Raw genomic sequence first — 14983 nt, forward strand, 5'->3', positions numbered from 1 at the left:
TTGATAAGAGGTCATGGCCTCAATACATTGGTGTTGAGGTGATACACGATCCAGATCACATTCGTGGACTAGGAAGACCTAAGTCAAGGAGGATCACCAACGAGATGGACGAAGGGTCAAGGAGACGCAACACTTGTCGATGGTGTGGTAGTGAAGGTCACAACACTAGAACTTGCACGTCAAGGTAAACATAAAGACTATGGAAACAAATAAATAACATAAGTAAACCATTTGAGTATTTCTTAAGTCTTTACGTATAATGATAACTATAACTAAGTTATTATTGAATTACAGTAGAGATGGATCTAGCAGCTCCAGGCCCTCGCGACCCTAGTGTGCTGACGATGCATTCGGATCACAGGAGTAGTTAACTATGGGATGTCCAGGTTAGTAAACTTAATTTTTTGAATGTATATGCCTTAATACTTTAACTTTATGCTAATATAATCTTTGCATTCAGGTTTCCGACACAGAGACCATATACACCAGGCATCCCGACTCTGCTCCGTGGCAGATTGACGCACGGATCATCCCCTACATTCAACGAGCGAGGTTGTACGACTTCCACTTTATCGCTTATGGGAGATTCGATCGGGCTTTAGTCACGGCTTTAGTCGAGCGGTGGGCCCCAAGAGACACATACCTTTCACCTACCTCTAGGTAAAGCTACTGTCACTTTACTTGACGTAACTCGATAGTTAGCAAGATATAGTTCACAGGGTCTTAGGAGTCCGACCCCCCTAGAGGTATCCAAAGGGAGTAGGTTGCGTTGCGCGTAACATGGCTTGCACAAAACTTCTCGCACCTCCCTGAAGGTGCTAATGAGGCTACCATTGAGAGATACGATAAGGCATATCTCTTATATATAATTGGTGCTATCTTGTTCTCCGACAAGATTGGCAACAGGGTACAACTTTTGTACTTGACGTTGCTTGATGCGCCATGGGAGGTCATCTCTGGTTACAGTTGGGGTTTCGCAGCCCTAGGTTATCTGTACAGGAGATTATGTGACGCTTCACGGAAGAACGTGAAGGAGATCGCTGAGCCCCTAATTATTCTCCAGGTAATACTAACTTTACATGTTATTGCTTTGTTTCTTAATTTTTTTCTTATGTTTCGTTTACTTACTTATATCTGTAATTCATAGCTTTGGGCGTGGGAGCATATTCTCATTGGGCAACCGATGAGGACTGTGGGACGTGGTGCATTTGCGCCACCAATTCTTCCACCCCCACATGTGCCGTACGGATCGCGATGGTCCTTTAATAGACATATAAGGACCCACACAGGATCTGGCGTGGGCTTCTACCGCGATTAATTGGATCTGCTTCGAGCTGACCAGGTAAAGGCTTCACTTACTAGTCTCTTAACTATCACATTGCGTAATTTATTAATTACATTTTCACGTGTAGTTTCAATGGGACGCTTACCCCGCTGAGGCATACGCAGCATTACCTTAGCACTCAGGGATATTGTCAGGGGCGTGGAAAGCATCTGTACCTTTGATATGCCTCGACATAGTCGAAGTGCATCTTCCTGAGTGCGTACTGCGCCAATTCGGGATGGTACAAGGCATCCCGCCGCCTTGTGACACAGTGGCGGAGCTCCATCACAGCTCACGCAAGGGTCGGGAACCTAAGATCTGGTTTGAGATCAACTGGCGCCATATAGCTCGTTGGGATCACAGGCTAGAGCTGCTAGCCCAAGGTGCGCCAATCGATGCTGTAGGCGCACCTACTTCGGCGGATTACAAGTCGTGGTTCCTCTCCATCACTCGTTGATGGATGACACCACGAGGTATCATCGCAGTTGCCCAGTACGCTCCCGCAGCACCGACGATGACACAGTTTGTAAGTATTCTTCCATGTTGATTATTATCCATAGAACTTACATACTATAAATTTCATTAACTCCAAATTGAATGCAGGCACAGGACATTGCAGGTGTCATCAGCTCTAGCCAGGAGGAGCCTGTACGGGAGAATGCCCAAGGCATAGTCCTAGGGACACAGTTTTAGCACTTCATTCCAGAATTCGTTGTGCCTGACATCACTATGGACGAGCAGGGTTCATCTCCCCATCATGCCGACATTCATCTTGAGGGGGTAGACTTAACGTGCCCCGACTATGGTGCCGGGTCCTCACAGGGTGCTGGATCATCCCAGTATCAATCACCTCCCTTACCCGAGCGTCATGCGACGGCCTCTTACTATCGTAGGAGGCGTAAAAGACCGTCACAGTTAGAGAGGGTACAGGAGGAGGATTAGCATTAGTATACGGTTTTTATATATTAAACATTAGTAACGTTTTGTATATATTGAATATTTGTAACATGTGGACTGTTGTGTATATTTTGTAATATATATATATAGATGTGTGTATATATGTTTATCGTATTATCACATGTTTATTATGAATGAAATGATGTTAATTACTCAGAGTTTTCGGCGATAAATCATTCCGCCAAGAATTAAATATGAATTTTAATCAAAATCAAACAGACACTCATACTCAAATAGGGAAAATGCTCTCGAAAATTCAATACAATTTCATTCATGTTCAACAAATCCATATCAAATTACATAGTTCATTCTTTAAGTTAAACTACCGCCACTAACTAAGATTGCTTCTTAAACTTTCTCATAATCCTTTCAGTCTCTTCTTCCCTATATGTCATATCATCTATTTGTCTCTTGAGATTAAATACCTCATCTTTAAGCTCTTATTTTTCTTTTTCAAGCCATTTGGTACCCTCCGGAGCAATCCATCTAAAGTATGTGCAACCGAATCCTTCATCCAAGTTTAATGGACAAGCAACAAAATCACGGCCAGGATCGATGTCGCTCCAATCTGTATTAATCTCAATTTCATAACAACAATCACAAAGCTCTTCAATAGAATGCTCCTATGACATCTACGGAACACATATGATATAGTAACATATGTAAACATTCAAAAATAATATTAACATTTATAAATTGAGAATAATACTAACATAATACTTTGCGTTACCTTCAAAATCGATTAATTAGAACAAGAATGATGGAGTTTGGATACAATGAAGTAGGCAAATGATGGAGTTATTTACAGAACATAATAACAATAGCACTTTTCAACTTCATAACGGGTATTTTTCAATTTTACAATGGCTAGTTTAAATCATACAAAAAAGTCAATAAAAGTCAAACCAGGTCAAGGGTAAAGTCGCTGTTAGTAACGACATTAAGGTTTGACCAGTCAACCCTTAAGTCGTTGTTAGTAACAGCGACTTCACCCTTGACTAAATTTTTAACCATTTCTTTTAATTCGCTGTTAGTAAGAGTGAGTATACACCAAGCCTAGCTTTAGAGCCAAGGACGCTTATTTTGGGAAAAAAAGTTTAAACGAAACTTATTTTTTGAATAAAGTAATTAAATTGTCTAATTTTTTTCAAATCTTCCCAAATCCTAGTCCAAGCCATAGAAGAAACGAAAGTTGTCCAAACTATACCTTAATCAATCAAAAAGAGTGTCACAATCACAAATTATGGCTCAAAAGAACCGAAAGTTTCAAATCTTCCCAAATCCTAGTCTAAGCCACAGAAGAAACGAAAGCTGTCCAAACTATACCTTAATCAATCAAAAAGAGTCACAATCACAAATTATGGCTCTAAAGAACCGAAAGTTGTGTCTTATTTTGATATGTACTCCAAACAAAAGAACCTTCTATAAAATCAATGCAAATCCCACAACTTTCTTTTTCACCTGCATTATTTTCTGATTCTACAGCAGTCTATTTTGACAACATAGAACTCTATTTACACTGTAACTCCATGCTTTGTTTTAATTGGTTTACCAACATTTCTGACATGAATTTAGACCATCAAAACATCGATACAAAAATGGCAGCTCAAACTTCAAAACGTAACAAACGAACTAAAAAAATGCCACCACTCTGCATTCTTAGTTCTTTGTAAACATTACACTCAGGTTACCAGATTTCGGTACATATCCAAATGTTTGGCTCAGATCCAACAACAAAAATGCCCAAGTCATAAACCCAAAAAATTGGAGTCGACTACGGATACATGAACCATGAAATCAGTCTCAATAATCACCTTTCTCAACTCATTTCTTGTATCATCTACCGTTAAAAAACAAAGGTCTACTCAAGTAAAATGAACTAAAGTGACCTAGCTAAACAAAAAAGATGCAAAAATAGGAAGAAAAAGCAGCACGTTTGGGTTTCTAATAGGAGAACATGGCACCAAATCATATTCTCACTGATCTGCTATTGATATTCTCTGTCTGATATCTTACTGATTTGCCTCAATATTCTCTGTATGATTTCTCATTGTACTGTTACCTATATTCTCTATAAGGTTTCACCTTAGGTAATCAAAAATATGCAGTCTCATCTCAACAATAAATACAGATTTGGGCACTAGGGACGATGCAGCTCCACTATTTTCATCTTTCCTGCACTAGCTCTTAGTCTAAAGCATCCTTTTGTGATCACAGAAAACTATTCAAAATCATAATTTCATGTCGGTTCTTGCATATGGTATCACCCAATACCTAACTTTCAGCTTCCTAACGACCAACATGTTCAATTTAGAGGTGAATAATGTATGGGCCTGCTTCAAAGTGGTACTGTCCGAGCCAGTCCTGATTTCCTTCAGTGTGTAGCGTGAGATGATCATCGTTACCATATCACCGTTCTCTTACCACAATCATGATCGTTACCGCATTTTTACACAATGACTAAACCATAGGAGTGCAAACTCAGCTATACAAGATAAATAACTAATATACAAAATTACAGTAATAGCGGACATTGTTTCATGTTAATACACAAACTATTAGCACGTTTGCATATTGAATACAAACATCTTTTGAATTCATTGAAATACTGCACATGCAAAAGGATTAACATCATGACAAGAATGACATGATTATACATTGCCATGATTTCAATTGGAATAGGTTAACATATGGAAGGATTAAACTTAAAAAGGGTGAATTCTTACTAGTGATCAATACACTCTTGAAACACCATCTTATACCCATTCTCATCGAGTTGTTCAATAGCTTGATTAAATATTGGATTTATTAACGGCAAATTCCAGTGGGTTCTACATTCTTTACGATCCAAGGGTGCTGTAATATCTTCTGAAGAGAGAGCCTCTTTGAGGAATCCTTCACCAGAAGCTGCGTATCCAAATCGCATGCTCAGAAAAACCCAGAGAGGGGGATTTCTTAAGGACCATTACTTTTATTATAAAAAAGTAAAAACTTACTCGGCGTATTAGATCCTTGGCATCTAAGGAAATTTCAATTGCATCTGGGAAGTTCAAATCAACCTTCATAATCCTACACATGCAAACTACTAAGTTAACAAAACAAGGCTCTTAACTTATATAGAAAACTTTTGTTGATGATTTTTGTTATGAATTTCTTTCTTTACCTTCTAAAAGTGTCACGTTGGCTCTCTGCCTCAAATGGAGGAGCTCCATATAAGAACTCATAGCAAAGGACACCCAAAGTCCAGTTATCAACTGCATAATCATGGGCTTTATTTTCCACCATTTCTGGAGCCAAATAGTCAAGAGTTCCACACATAGTGTGTCTCTTATTTCTTGACTGTACAGACCATCCAAAATCTGCAATCTTTAGACGACCCTAAGCATAAAATAAATGGAATACTCAGGACACCTTTCTTGAAACCCCTACTTAGCTAATAGTAATAACCAAACATTCATAGTCCATTCCCCTACTTCCCCAACTCGGCAAAAGACTTTTGTAACCCCTTATTCTCTTTAGGGGTCGTTTGGATTGAAAGCCAATATTTAAGGGGCAATAAAATTCAAAGTAGGAAAATAAAGTTAGTTAGATAAATAATTAAAGGAATTTGATTGTTAAAGAGGTGGAAGAATGAATTAGAAAAAACTGAAAAATAGAGAAAATAGCAATAAGTTCCCTTATTTTGGGATATAAATTTACCCTAGGGGGAGGTGGGGGAATTCTTTACCTCCAAATGAGAGAAATCAAACTCTTTTTCTGTTCATCTTTTTTTAATTTACTCCTATTCTACCTTTATCACAATTATGTTAACAACTTCATTTGCATCTCTAGTTACCTTTGTTACATTAGTTTGACTTTTTTTATTTACTCTCAATCCAAATGACCTCTTAGAGTGTATTCATTCCTTGTTAGTTGAATTTTTGCTGCTCATGTAAGTGTATTCTAACTAATTGAGAGTATAACATAAATCCGTACAAACCATTGATTCACATGACTGATCAATGAAGGAATGTAAATGTCATAATAGAAATACCTAGCAAGAAAATAAAACACTTTATCCTGCTACAACAAACTACTCAATTGTAACTATACACAGGGATTTTTAACAAAGAAAAATATAGTGCACTTTAGTAAAAAATCATTATAATCTGGTATAGAAGAAAAGTACACTTTTGAAAAGCCAAATTGAAGTGCTGAAAATTGATACCTCATGATCAAGCAACAAATTCTCTGGCTTGATGTCCCTATGGATGACATTCTTGTCATGACAATACGCCAATGCCTGCGTCAAACTTGCAATATACTGTCTCCAAGAAACAATCAAAACAAAATCCAATTATGACAGAAAACACATGAAATCCACAATATCAATAAAATAAAACCCCACAAAAGGGATGAATGGATCCATGAAGTATTTGAGGAGAGAACAGTTGGAACTTTACTCCTAAGTAGGTGTTTTAGACAAATTTGCAAGGTTTCCTGCTTAAGATCCTTCTCCTGTTTGCTAGCTTTCCTGCTTTAATCAAAAAACTCTCTCTTTGTAAGCAGGGGCCACAGGATGCACTGGACTCAGGCATAACGCGGGGAACTCCAGTCTCAAAGCACAGAATGGTGATCAATTGGCTAACAATTCATAATTATCACGAAACAAGAGATAGGCTTACTCAATGGGGTATTTTTGATTCTTCCCTTTCCCTTTCTAGTCAGCACTAGTGAACACCTTCTATTTCCATGTCACTAGGGAGTCACTGCTTCTTGGGATGATTGGGTTACTAAGTTTAGGAAAGCTAGGGGGTGTTTGGCAAACGCCTAGTAGCTGGTAACTACTTAAGGAACCTTTATGAACTTATTTGACCAAACGAATTTGCTAGTTGGCTATTTCAGAGTGTTTGATAAAAATTTCGCTGATAGCTGAAAGCTAGTTGATATAAAAAGACATATTAGGACATGAGGCACATGAAAGAGATGAAAATAAGGATATTCTTGTCCAATGTCAGACGATTCGTGATTCGATTTGATTGGATGTACGGATTCGCGATTCACGATTCGCTAGTCGCATATTAGTTGTTCGTTCACTTAAGTTGTTTGGTTCAAATTTTAGGTATTATTTAATATAACTGTAAAAGATATAAGTAGTCATGACATTAATTTAATTTAATTGTATTGTTTTATAAATAAATTCATGTGATTGTAAAAAAAACAGGTGATTAAATGATAGAAAAAGAAAAGTTAAAATGGGATAGCTCACTAATCAAATAATATTGAAGGATAAGAAAGAAAAAAAAGAAAAAAAATAAAGAAAAGGTATAAAAAGTAGTCAGATAACTTTTAAATGGGCTTAGCCCACTTATCAAATAAAGGAGGGCATCTAAAAAAATTATTGCATAGTGAAAGTCTAAAATAGAAGAATAAAAGCAAGCACATAATAAGGAAAGAAAAACCCTAGTAGGCGACTAAACATCAAAGCCTTCATCTCCTCCATGCAAGTTATTTCTCCTTCTCTCTTCTCTTCCCTTCAATTTTTCTGCAGTTTTTTTCTCTTTTCTTAGTGTCGAAATTTCAAAGTTTGAGAAAGCTTCTCTCTTTTTAAACAATAAAATTGTCGCCGACGATTTCAATCATACATAAAGGCAATTCAATCGGCGAACGAACCCCAGTTCGGGCCAATCGTACCGATTCGTGATTGGTGGGTAAAACCACCGAATCATGTGACATTGTTCTTGTCACGTAAATTGAAGAGCAAATTAGAATGAGAGAGCACGCTGCTCTTCTTAGCATGTAGTAGATTGGCTTATTTACATCAAAAAGTTGTTCCAATAGCTCTTTTATCAAACAGTTTTTTAGCTTATTTTATTCATCCAACCAACTAACTCACACAATCAACTAAATTCTCCTATCAACTTTTTATTAAAAGCCCCTAAACAGTGGCATTAAACCAAACTTTTTGTAAGTAATGAATACACATGAGAAAAATTGTTTGGAAAAAATTAACTTAACTTTAATCATTGAAACTTAACTGAGCTTAAATACGTTGGGAAAGCAGATCTAGGAAATAGTAAAATCGAATCATGTCTTTGTTTAGGAAATAATAAACTAACCATTTGAAACCCAAATTACTCTTGCTTTATTCTTTTCATGGTATCAGAGTCAAAGGTGGTTTCCAGTGACCGGTAGAAGTCCACCTTCTCAGGGCTCATCATCTTACAAAACAACACTTACCCAAAAATTGAAAAGATCAAAAATTACACTTACCAAAGATCTAGATCCAAAATATTATGCCAAAAAGGTTAAACTACAACAAAGTGGTTCAAGTAACCAAAACAAAACAAATCGATTCAACCAAATTTCAACACAAAATTGATCAATTTAACAAAACGGCCAAATCAAATGAAAAACTTTGGAATTTTGAGTTTACCAAGTGGTTTAACATGGTGAACATGTCCATTAATGGAAGGAGGAGGCTCAAAATCACCATTGCCTCTTCGACCGTTAAAATTCCAACCCATCATCAAAGAACACAAGATGCCAGAAGAACGAATTTATCTCTTAATAATGAAGATAATGCCCATAAGCCATATAGAAAATCATATAACGACACAAATAACCCATATTCAAACTACTAATGGTGAACGTATTAATTTGGCCAGTGTAGGAACTATTGAAGAGGCATCTAAAATTCACTTTAAAAGTCTCATAAACTTTTATCTATAAGTCAATTGACTAGGAAACTAAATTATATTGTTTTCATGCTTTTTGGTGGGATTATTGTGTAGGATGACAGAGAGACTATTAGAAGTGGTACAGAAAGGGATGGATTGTATTATGTTGATAAGGTGACACAAAAAGGTCAGGTAGTGTTTACTCATAGTTCTACTGAAAAACAATTATGGATGTGACATCGACATTTAGCACATACTTCCTTAGGGTATCTAAAACATCTCTTTCTCTCTCTTAAAACCTCTAAAATATCCCTAGAATGTGAAACTTGTGTGCTTGCCAAAAGTCATAAAGACTCCTATCTACCAACTTATCTGATTCTGACAAACTATTTTCTAATTCTTTGATGTATGGGGTCGTGCACCTGAATTTGAAACACATTTTTTTTTCTTATTTTGTGTTATTTATTGATGATTGTACTCGTATGAGTTATGTTTATTTCTTGAAACAAAAATCCAAAGTCTTTGATATGTTTGTGAGCATCTATAAAATGATTCAAACTCAGTATAACAAAAAATCACATCCTAAGACTGTAAGGCAGGAATTATCACAGAAGACTGTAAGCATTATTTAAGTATAAAAGTGAGGATGAACAAGGTTAAGTACATCTAAAATTTCTGATATAAGTAGAAATTTTTTTAAAAGAAACAACAAATTGAACAACCCAAGATAATAAATAGGAACACTTTAACTAGGGGAGTGAGTATTAATCTAGAATAAGTTTAGGCGGTTTGTTATCTTAACCATTTTATTCCTTCTATATAGAGAGAATGGATCCTGTCTTTGTTTAAACAATAATAAACTAAACATCAAAAACCCAAAATACTCTTGCATTAATTCTTTTCAAAATCACCATTTTGACAACAAAAACCAGAAATACCAAATGAATTTAACCTGAAAACACAGCAAAATGCTCAAAAAAGGTATACCGTAGCAGCTTGCTTCTCGGGAAGATGACCTAAATTACGGAGTTCCTTATAAAGCTCACCCCTAAAAGCATACTCAAGAATCAACACAATCCTTTCATCATCATGAAACCATCCATACAATCTTAAAACATTCGGATGGCGTAAACTCATTTGAATCTCCATTTCCCTCCTCAATTGATGATGCAATCTATACTTCTCTATTTGCTCCTTAAATATCACCTTCAATGCCACTATATATTTACTCTGCTAATTAAAATATTTTCAAATTACAACAAAATAAACGGAATTAAGGAATGGAAACACGTATAGAATCAAGAAAGCTGAGAAAGAACCTTGATTTCACGAGCAAGATAGACTCTACCGAATTTTCCCTTTCCTAAGGGTTTTCCGATTTCGAAATCCGCAATTGACCAATCTCTGTTTATATTAGGGTTTTGTGGTTTCTGTGGGTTCTTGATTTGTTGATTTTTTGAAGGCTTTAGAGAATGTTGAGGGGGTTTTTGAGAATGTTTTTGCGGAGGTTTAGGGATTTGAGGCGCCATTGATTTTGAGTTGGGGAATACGGTAGCTGAAGAGAGAAAATGTAGATTGGAATTGTCGAAGAGGAAGTGTTGCCGTTATGATTTGAATTTGGGAGGAGCGTAATAAAAGAAACTTTTTGTCAATACTCGCCGTTTTGGTTAATGCTAAACTAGTTCAAAAAATAGGGCATTGCTGATTTGTTCTAGCTTTTTTCATGGTATTTGTTGGACCTCTTCAGTTTTGATGATGACTACACTTTATTTAAACAAATATGTTTTTAGAGATTGTGTGCAGGTCGATATCCGATTGAAATGGTGATCGTTGATAGTACCTATGGCTTAGTTCATGGAAAAGTACGTGTCAAAAGGATTCAAGAGATGTTAGAAGAGTATATCACTTGGGATGTAAAATGGAGACAAGAAGTCTATTGTTCCTAAGTTGGATGTTCTAACAAAACTGGAAATTGGAGACAGCGCACTGTTCCTGAACTGGAGTCAGCTTACGTCCACTGAAAATTCTAGTTATTATTTTAATTATTATTTTTAGTTGATGTATTAATTATATTAATTTGTTTCATTTATTAATTATTATAATTAATTAGCAAAAAGTTTTCTAAAAATTACTTTACGTATGAGTCTCTAAATAAAGATCCTTTATTTTAGGATCTATATTTAGTAAATATTGGATTTACTAAAAATAGAAATAGCGGTTGTTGAATAGGTCTTAGCTATTATTTTTAACCGGTCTTTATCTTAGATAATAGGTTAACGTGTCTATTTTTATTAAGTATAACCGTTTCTATAAATAGCAAAAATATTCCAGCAGTTAGTACTGGAACAGGAACTGTTGTTTGTGAAACTGCTGCTTAAAGGGAACAGAACCTATTATTAGGGAACAACGGTTATTGCTAAATAACCGTGGGCTTGAATTGGTCAAGTTTAAATGCCTATTTTAAGATTAACCGTAGGAAGACTTGGTTATTAAAATCCACATTATTCCCATGATCATTTTGGATAAGGAATAATGGGTTGGAATATTCCTTTTTATTAGGGATTTTAGCTCTATAAATAGTGGACTCGGTTATTCTTCAAAACTCGCCTTAGTATGAGCCATTAAATCATACGTAATTTTGGGAGAATTTTTTTCAAGAAAGTTTTGTTTTAAAAATGCCAATTAATTTATAATATTTTCTTGTGCAACTCATTGATTTTATTTTTAGAGAATTTTTATTCTTTTGTAAGGGTTTTTGAGAGAATCTTTGTAACTAGACTTGGGTGAGTCTAGGGGGAATTAGAAAGCTTCTAGTGAAGCTAGAGAAGAGAATAGCTTTGAGTAAAGCTAAGGACATAGCTTTTAGTAAAGCTAGTGTAGAGTTTAGCTTTTAGTGAAGCTAAGTTTGTTGCTTTGAGTGAAGCAATTTGAGAGAGAAGAGTTGGTCTAGTTGATGCGCTTCGAGTGAAGTAAGATGTTTAATATAATTGTAACGAGTTGCCTTAAACATAGTGGAGACTTTAGAAATCCCGAGGGGTCGTGGTTTTTCCTTCTGTTTAGGCCCAGAAGGTTTCCACGTAAAAATCGTTTGTCTCTTTTAATTATTTCGCTCTAAGTTTAAGCTTTATTTATTTTATTCAATTCCGCAAAAACAGGGCAAAAACGCTTAAACTAGTAACAACAACAATTCACCCCCCCTCTTGTTGCTATTCCCGTTCCTAATTGAGTCTACAGTATTGTTACCTAATCATGAGTAGCACTAATGTGTTAGAGGTGTTCATTCGGGTGATCGGATCGGTTCGGACGGGTATCATTCGATTCGATTGTTTTTCGGATCAGTTATATTACGGATGCGTGTTGCGACGGGTCATACTCGGGTCAGGTCGGTTAGTCACGATTCGGTTGAAGATCGGTTATTCGAACTATCGGGTTAGCATCAGTTAGGTGTCGGTTGAAGTTCATGTCGAGTTTCAATCGGTCTCGGGTTGTCATTGGTTAATAATTGGTTCGGTTTTACCGGGTACAGATCGGGTTCGCCCGGGTATTTTTAAAGTAGAATTCGGCTACGAATTGCGAATTACTAATTACTATCGATCGAGTCAGTATCAGATTAAATTATTAGTCATTTTTTAATTGATGATAAGGTTCATTTACTTAAAGCAAAATAATGAAAATGCAAATCAATTAGTGATCATTATTACATTGTTACTTTTACTTGTTTGACCAACAATTAAAATTATAAAGTTTTATCAATTTTCATCTAATTCGATTAAAAGTAGTTAAATAAACATTGGCCATTGATTATTAACTCTAAATATATGAAATTATGTATTTATAAAATTATTTTATTAAAATAACTAATAAGATGATAGAATATGAGTCGATCATACTTCCACTAGTGGAAAAAACCTCATTTGCTGCGGTTTTTTTGCCATTATTTGCTGCGGTTTTGGCCCCAGCAATAGTGATAGCAGCAAATGTCCTACTTTAATTAAATGCTGCGGTTCAAAACCGCAGCAAATAAGGGCATTATTTGCTGCGGTCATGGGCAAAAACCGCAGCAAATAAGGAGGGTTATTTGCTGCGGTCAGGGGCAAAAACCGCAGCAAATAAGGAGGGTTATTTGCTGCGGTCAGGGGCAAAACCGCAGCAAATAACTCTCTTTTTTTTTCTTTTTCCGTTTTATCCTTATAATAATGCAATAATAATACAATGTAATAACAGTGATTAATCCAACGATAATCACAAATAATCAACATTAATCTCTTTGTAATAATAAAATCTCGCTCGTATATATAATATAATATTATGTACGTACATATGTATATATATACCTTAAAGTATAAAAAATAATCTATACTAATTACAATTTATCAAGGACAAATATTAGCAAGATACGCGGCAATCTTGTCTTTTAATTCGCGCATCTCTTCACTTCTCAAAGGACGTGTTTCCCTCGGAATGTCGTTTAAAACCTATATATAATATTAAAATAAAAGATTAATATAGAAATAAACATTAGATTTTACCAATAATATATTTAATTAAGAACGTAACAAATACTTACGGCATCTATATTTTCGACTCCAAAGTCCTTCACGGAATTTATAATATCGTCCATATACTTCAGCGCGTAGTAGCCGCAGTCAACGGAAGAAGAAGGTTGTTGAAAGCACTAAGAGAAAATAGATGTTAGTGTCAAAAACGGTTAAAAACGCATAAAATCGCAACTTAACACGTTAATTCTAGAATATGACTATGATTTTCAATTCTAACAATTTCTACACAATAATATATACCAAATAGTGTTGTGTGCCAAGTTTCGTGCAAAACAAACAAAGTTTGAGCTACTTTACGCGCGAAATTGACAAAAACGCTAAAAAACCCTTAAAATCGCAACTTAACACCTAATTTCTAGCATATGACTATTATTTTCAATTCTAACCATTTCAACAAAATAATATATGCCAAATAGTGTTGTGTGCCAATTTTCGTGCATAACAAACCATGTTTGACCTACTTTACGCGCGAAATTGACAAAAGCGCTTAAAAACCCTTAAAATCGCAACTTAACACCTAATTTCTAGCATATGACTATTATTTTCAATTCTAACCATTTCAACACAATAATATATGCCAAATAGTATTGTGTGCCAAGTTTCGTGCATAACAAACCATGTTTGACCTACTTTACGCGCGAAATTGACAAAAACGCTTAAAAACCTTAAAATCGCAACTTAACTTCTAATTTCTAGCATATGACTATTATTTTCAATTATAAGAATTTCAACACAATAATATATGCCAAATAGTGTTGTGTGCCAAGTTTCGTGCATAACAAACCTTGTTTGACCTACTTTACGCGCGAAATTGAAAAAAACGCTTTAAAACCCATGAAATCGCAACTTAACTTCTAATTTCTAGCATATGGCTATTATTTTCAATTCTAACCATTTCAACACAATAATATATGCCAAATAGTGTTGTGTGCCAAGTTTCGTGCATAACAAACAAAGTTTGAGCTACTTTACGCGCGAAATTGACAAAAACGCTTAAAAACCCTTAAAATCGCAACTTAACTTCTAATTTCTAGCATATGACTATTATTTTCAATTCTAACCATTTCAACACAATAATATATGCCAAATAGTGTTGTGTGCCAAGTTTCGTGCATAACAAACCATGTTTGACATACTTTACGCGCGAAATTGACAAAAACGCTTAAAAACCCTTAAAATCGCAACTTAACTTCTAATTTCTAGCATATGACTATTATTTTCAATTCTAAGAATTTCAACACAATAATATATGCCAAATAGTGTTGTGTGCCAAGGTTCGTGCATAACAAACCATGTTTGACCTACTTTACGCGCGAAATTGAAAAAAACGCTTTAAAACCCATGAAATCGCAACTTAACTTCTAATTTCTAGCATATGGCTATTATTTTTAATTCTAACCATTTCAACACAATAATATATGCCAAATAGTGTTGTGTGCCAAGTTTCGTGCATAACAAACAAAGTTTGAGCTACTTTACGCGCG

General features: G+C 35.4%; 1 protein-coding gene across 1 annotated transcript; it reads right to left on the minus strand.

Annotated features, from left to right (window-relative positions):
• Positions 1–3280: 3280 nt before the first annotated feature.
• On the minus strand, positions 3281–10591 carry LOC130815419 (serine/threonine-protein kinase Aurora-3). Its single transcript, XM_057681884.1, has 6 exons — positions 10260–10591; positions 9928–10170; positions 6489–6584; positions 5445–5659; positions 5278–5350; positions 3281–5188 (listed from the first exon to the last, which is right to left on the minus strand). The coding sequence occupies exons 1-6, from the start codon at positions 10467–10469 to the stop codon at positions 5090–5092; spliced, it is 936 nt and encodes a 311-aa protein (XP_057537867.1). The 5' UTR covers positions 10470–10591; the 3' UTR covers positions 3281–5089.
• Positions 10592–14983: the final 4392 nt, after the last annotated feature.

The sequence above is a fragment of the Amaranthus tricolor genome, chromosome 6 (assembly GCF_026212465.1).
Source record: "Amaranthus tricolor cultivar Red isolate AtriRed21 chromosome 6, ASM2621246v1, whole genome shotgun sequence".
In the NCBI taxonomy this organism is placed as follows: Eukaryota; Viridiplantae; Streptophyta; class Magnoliopsida; order Caryophyllales; family Amaranthaceae; genus Amaranthus; species Amaranthus tricolor.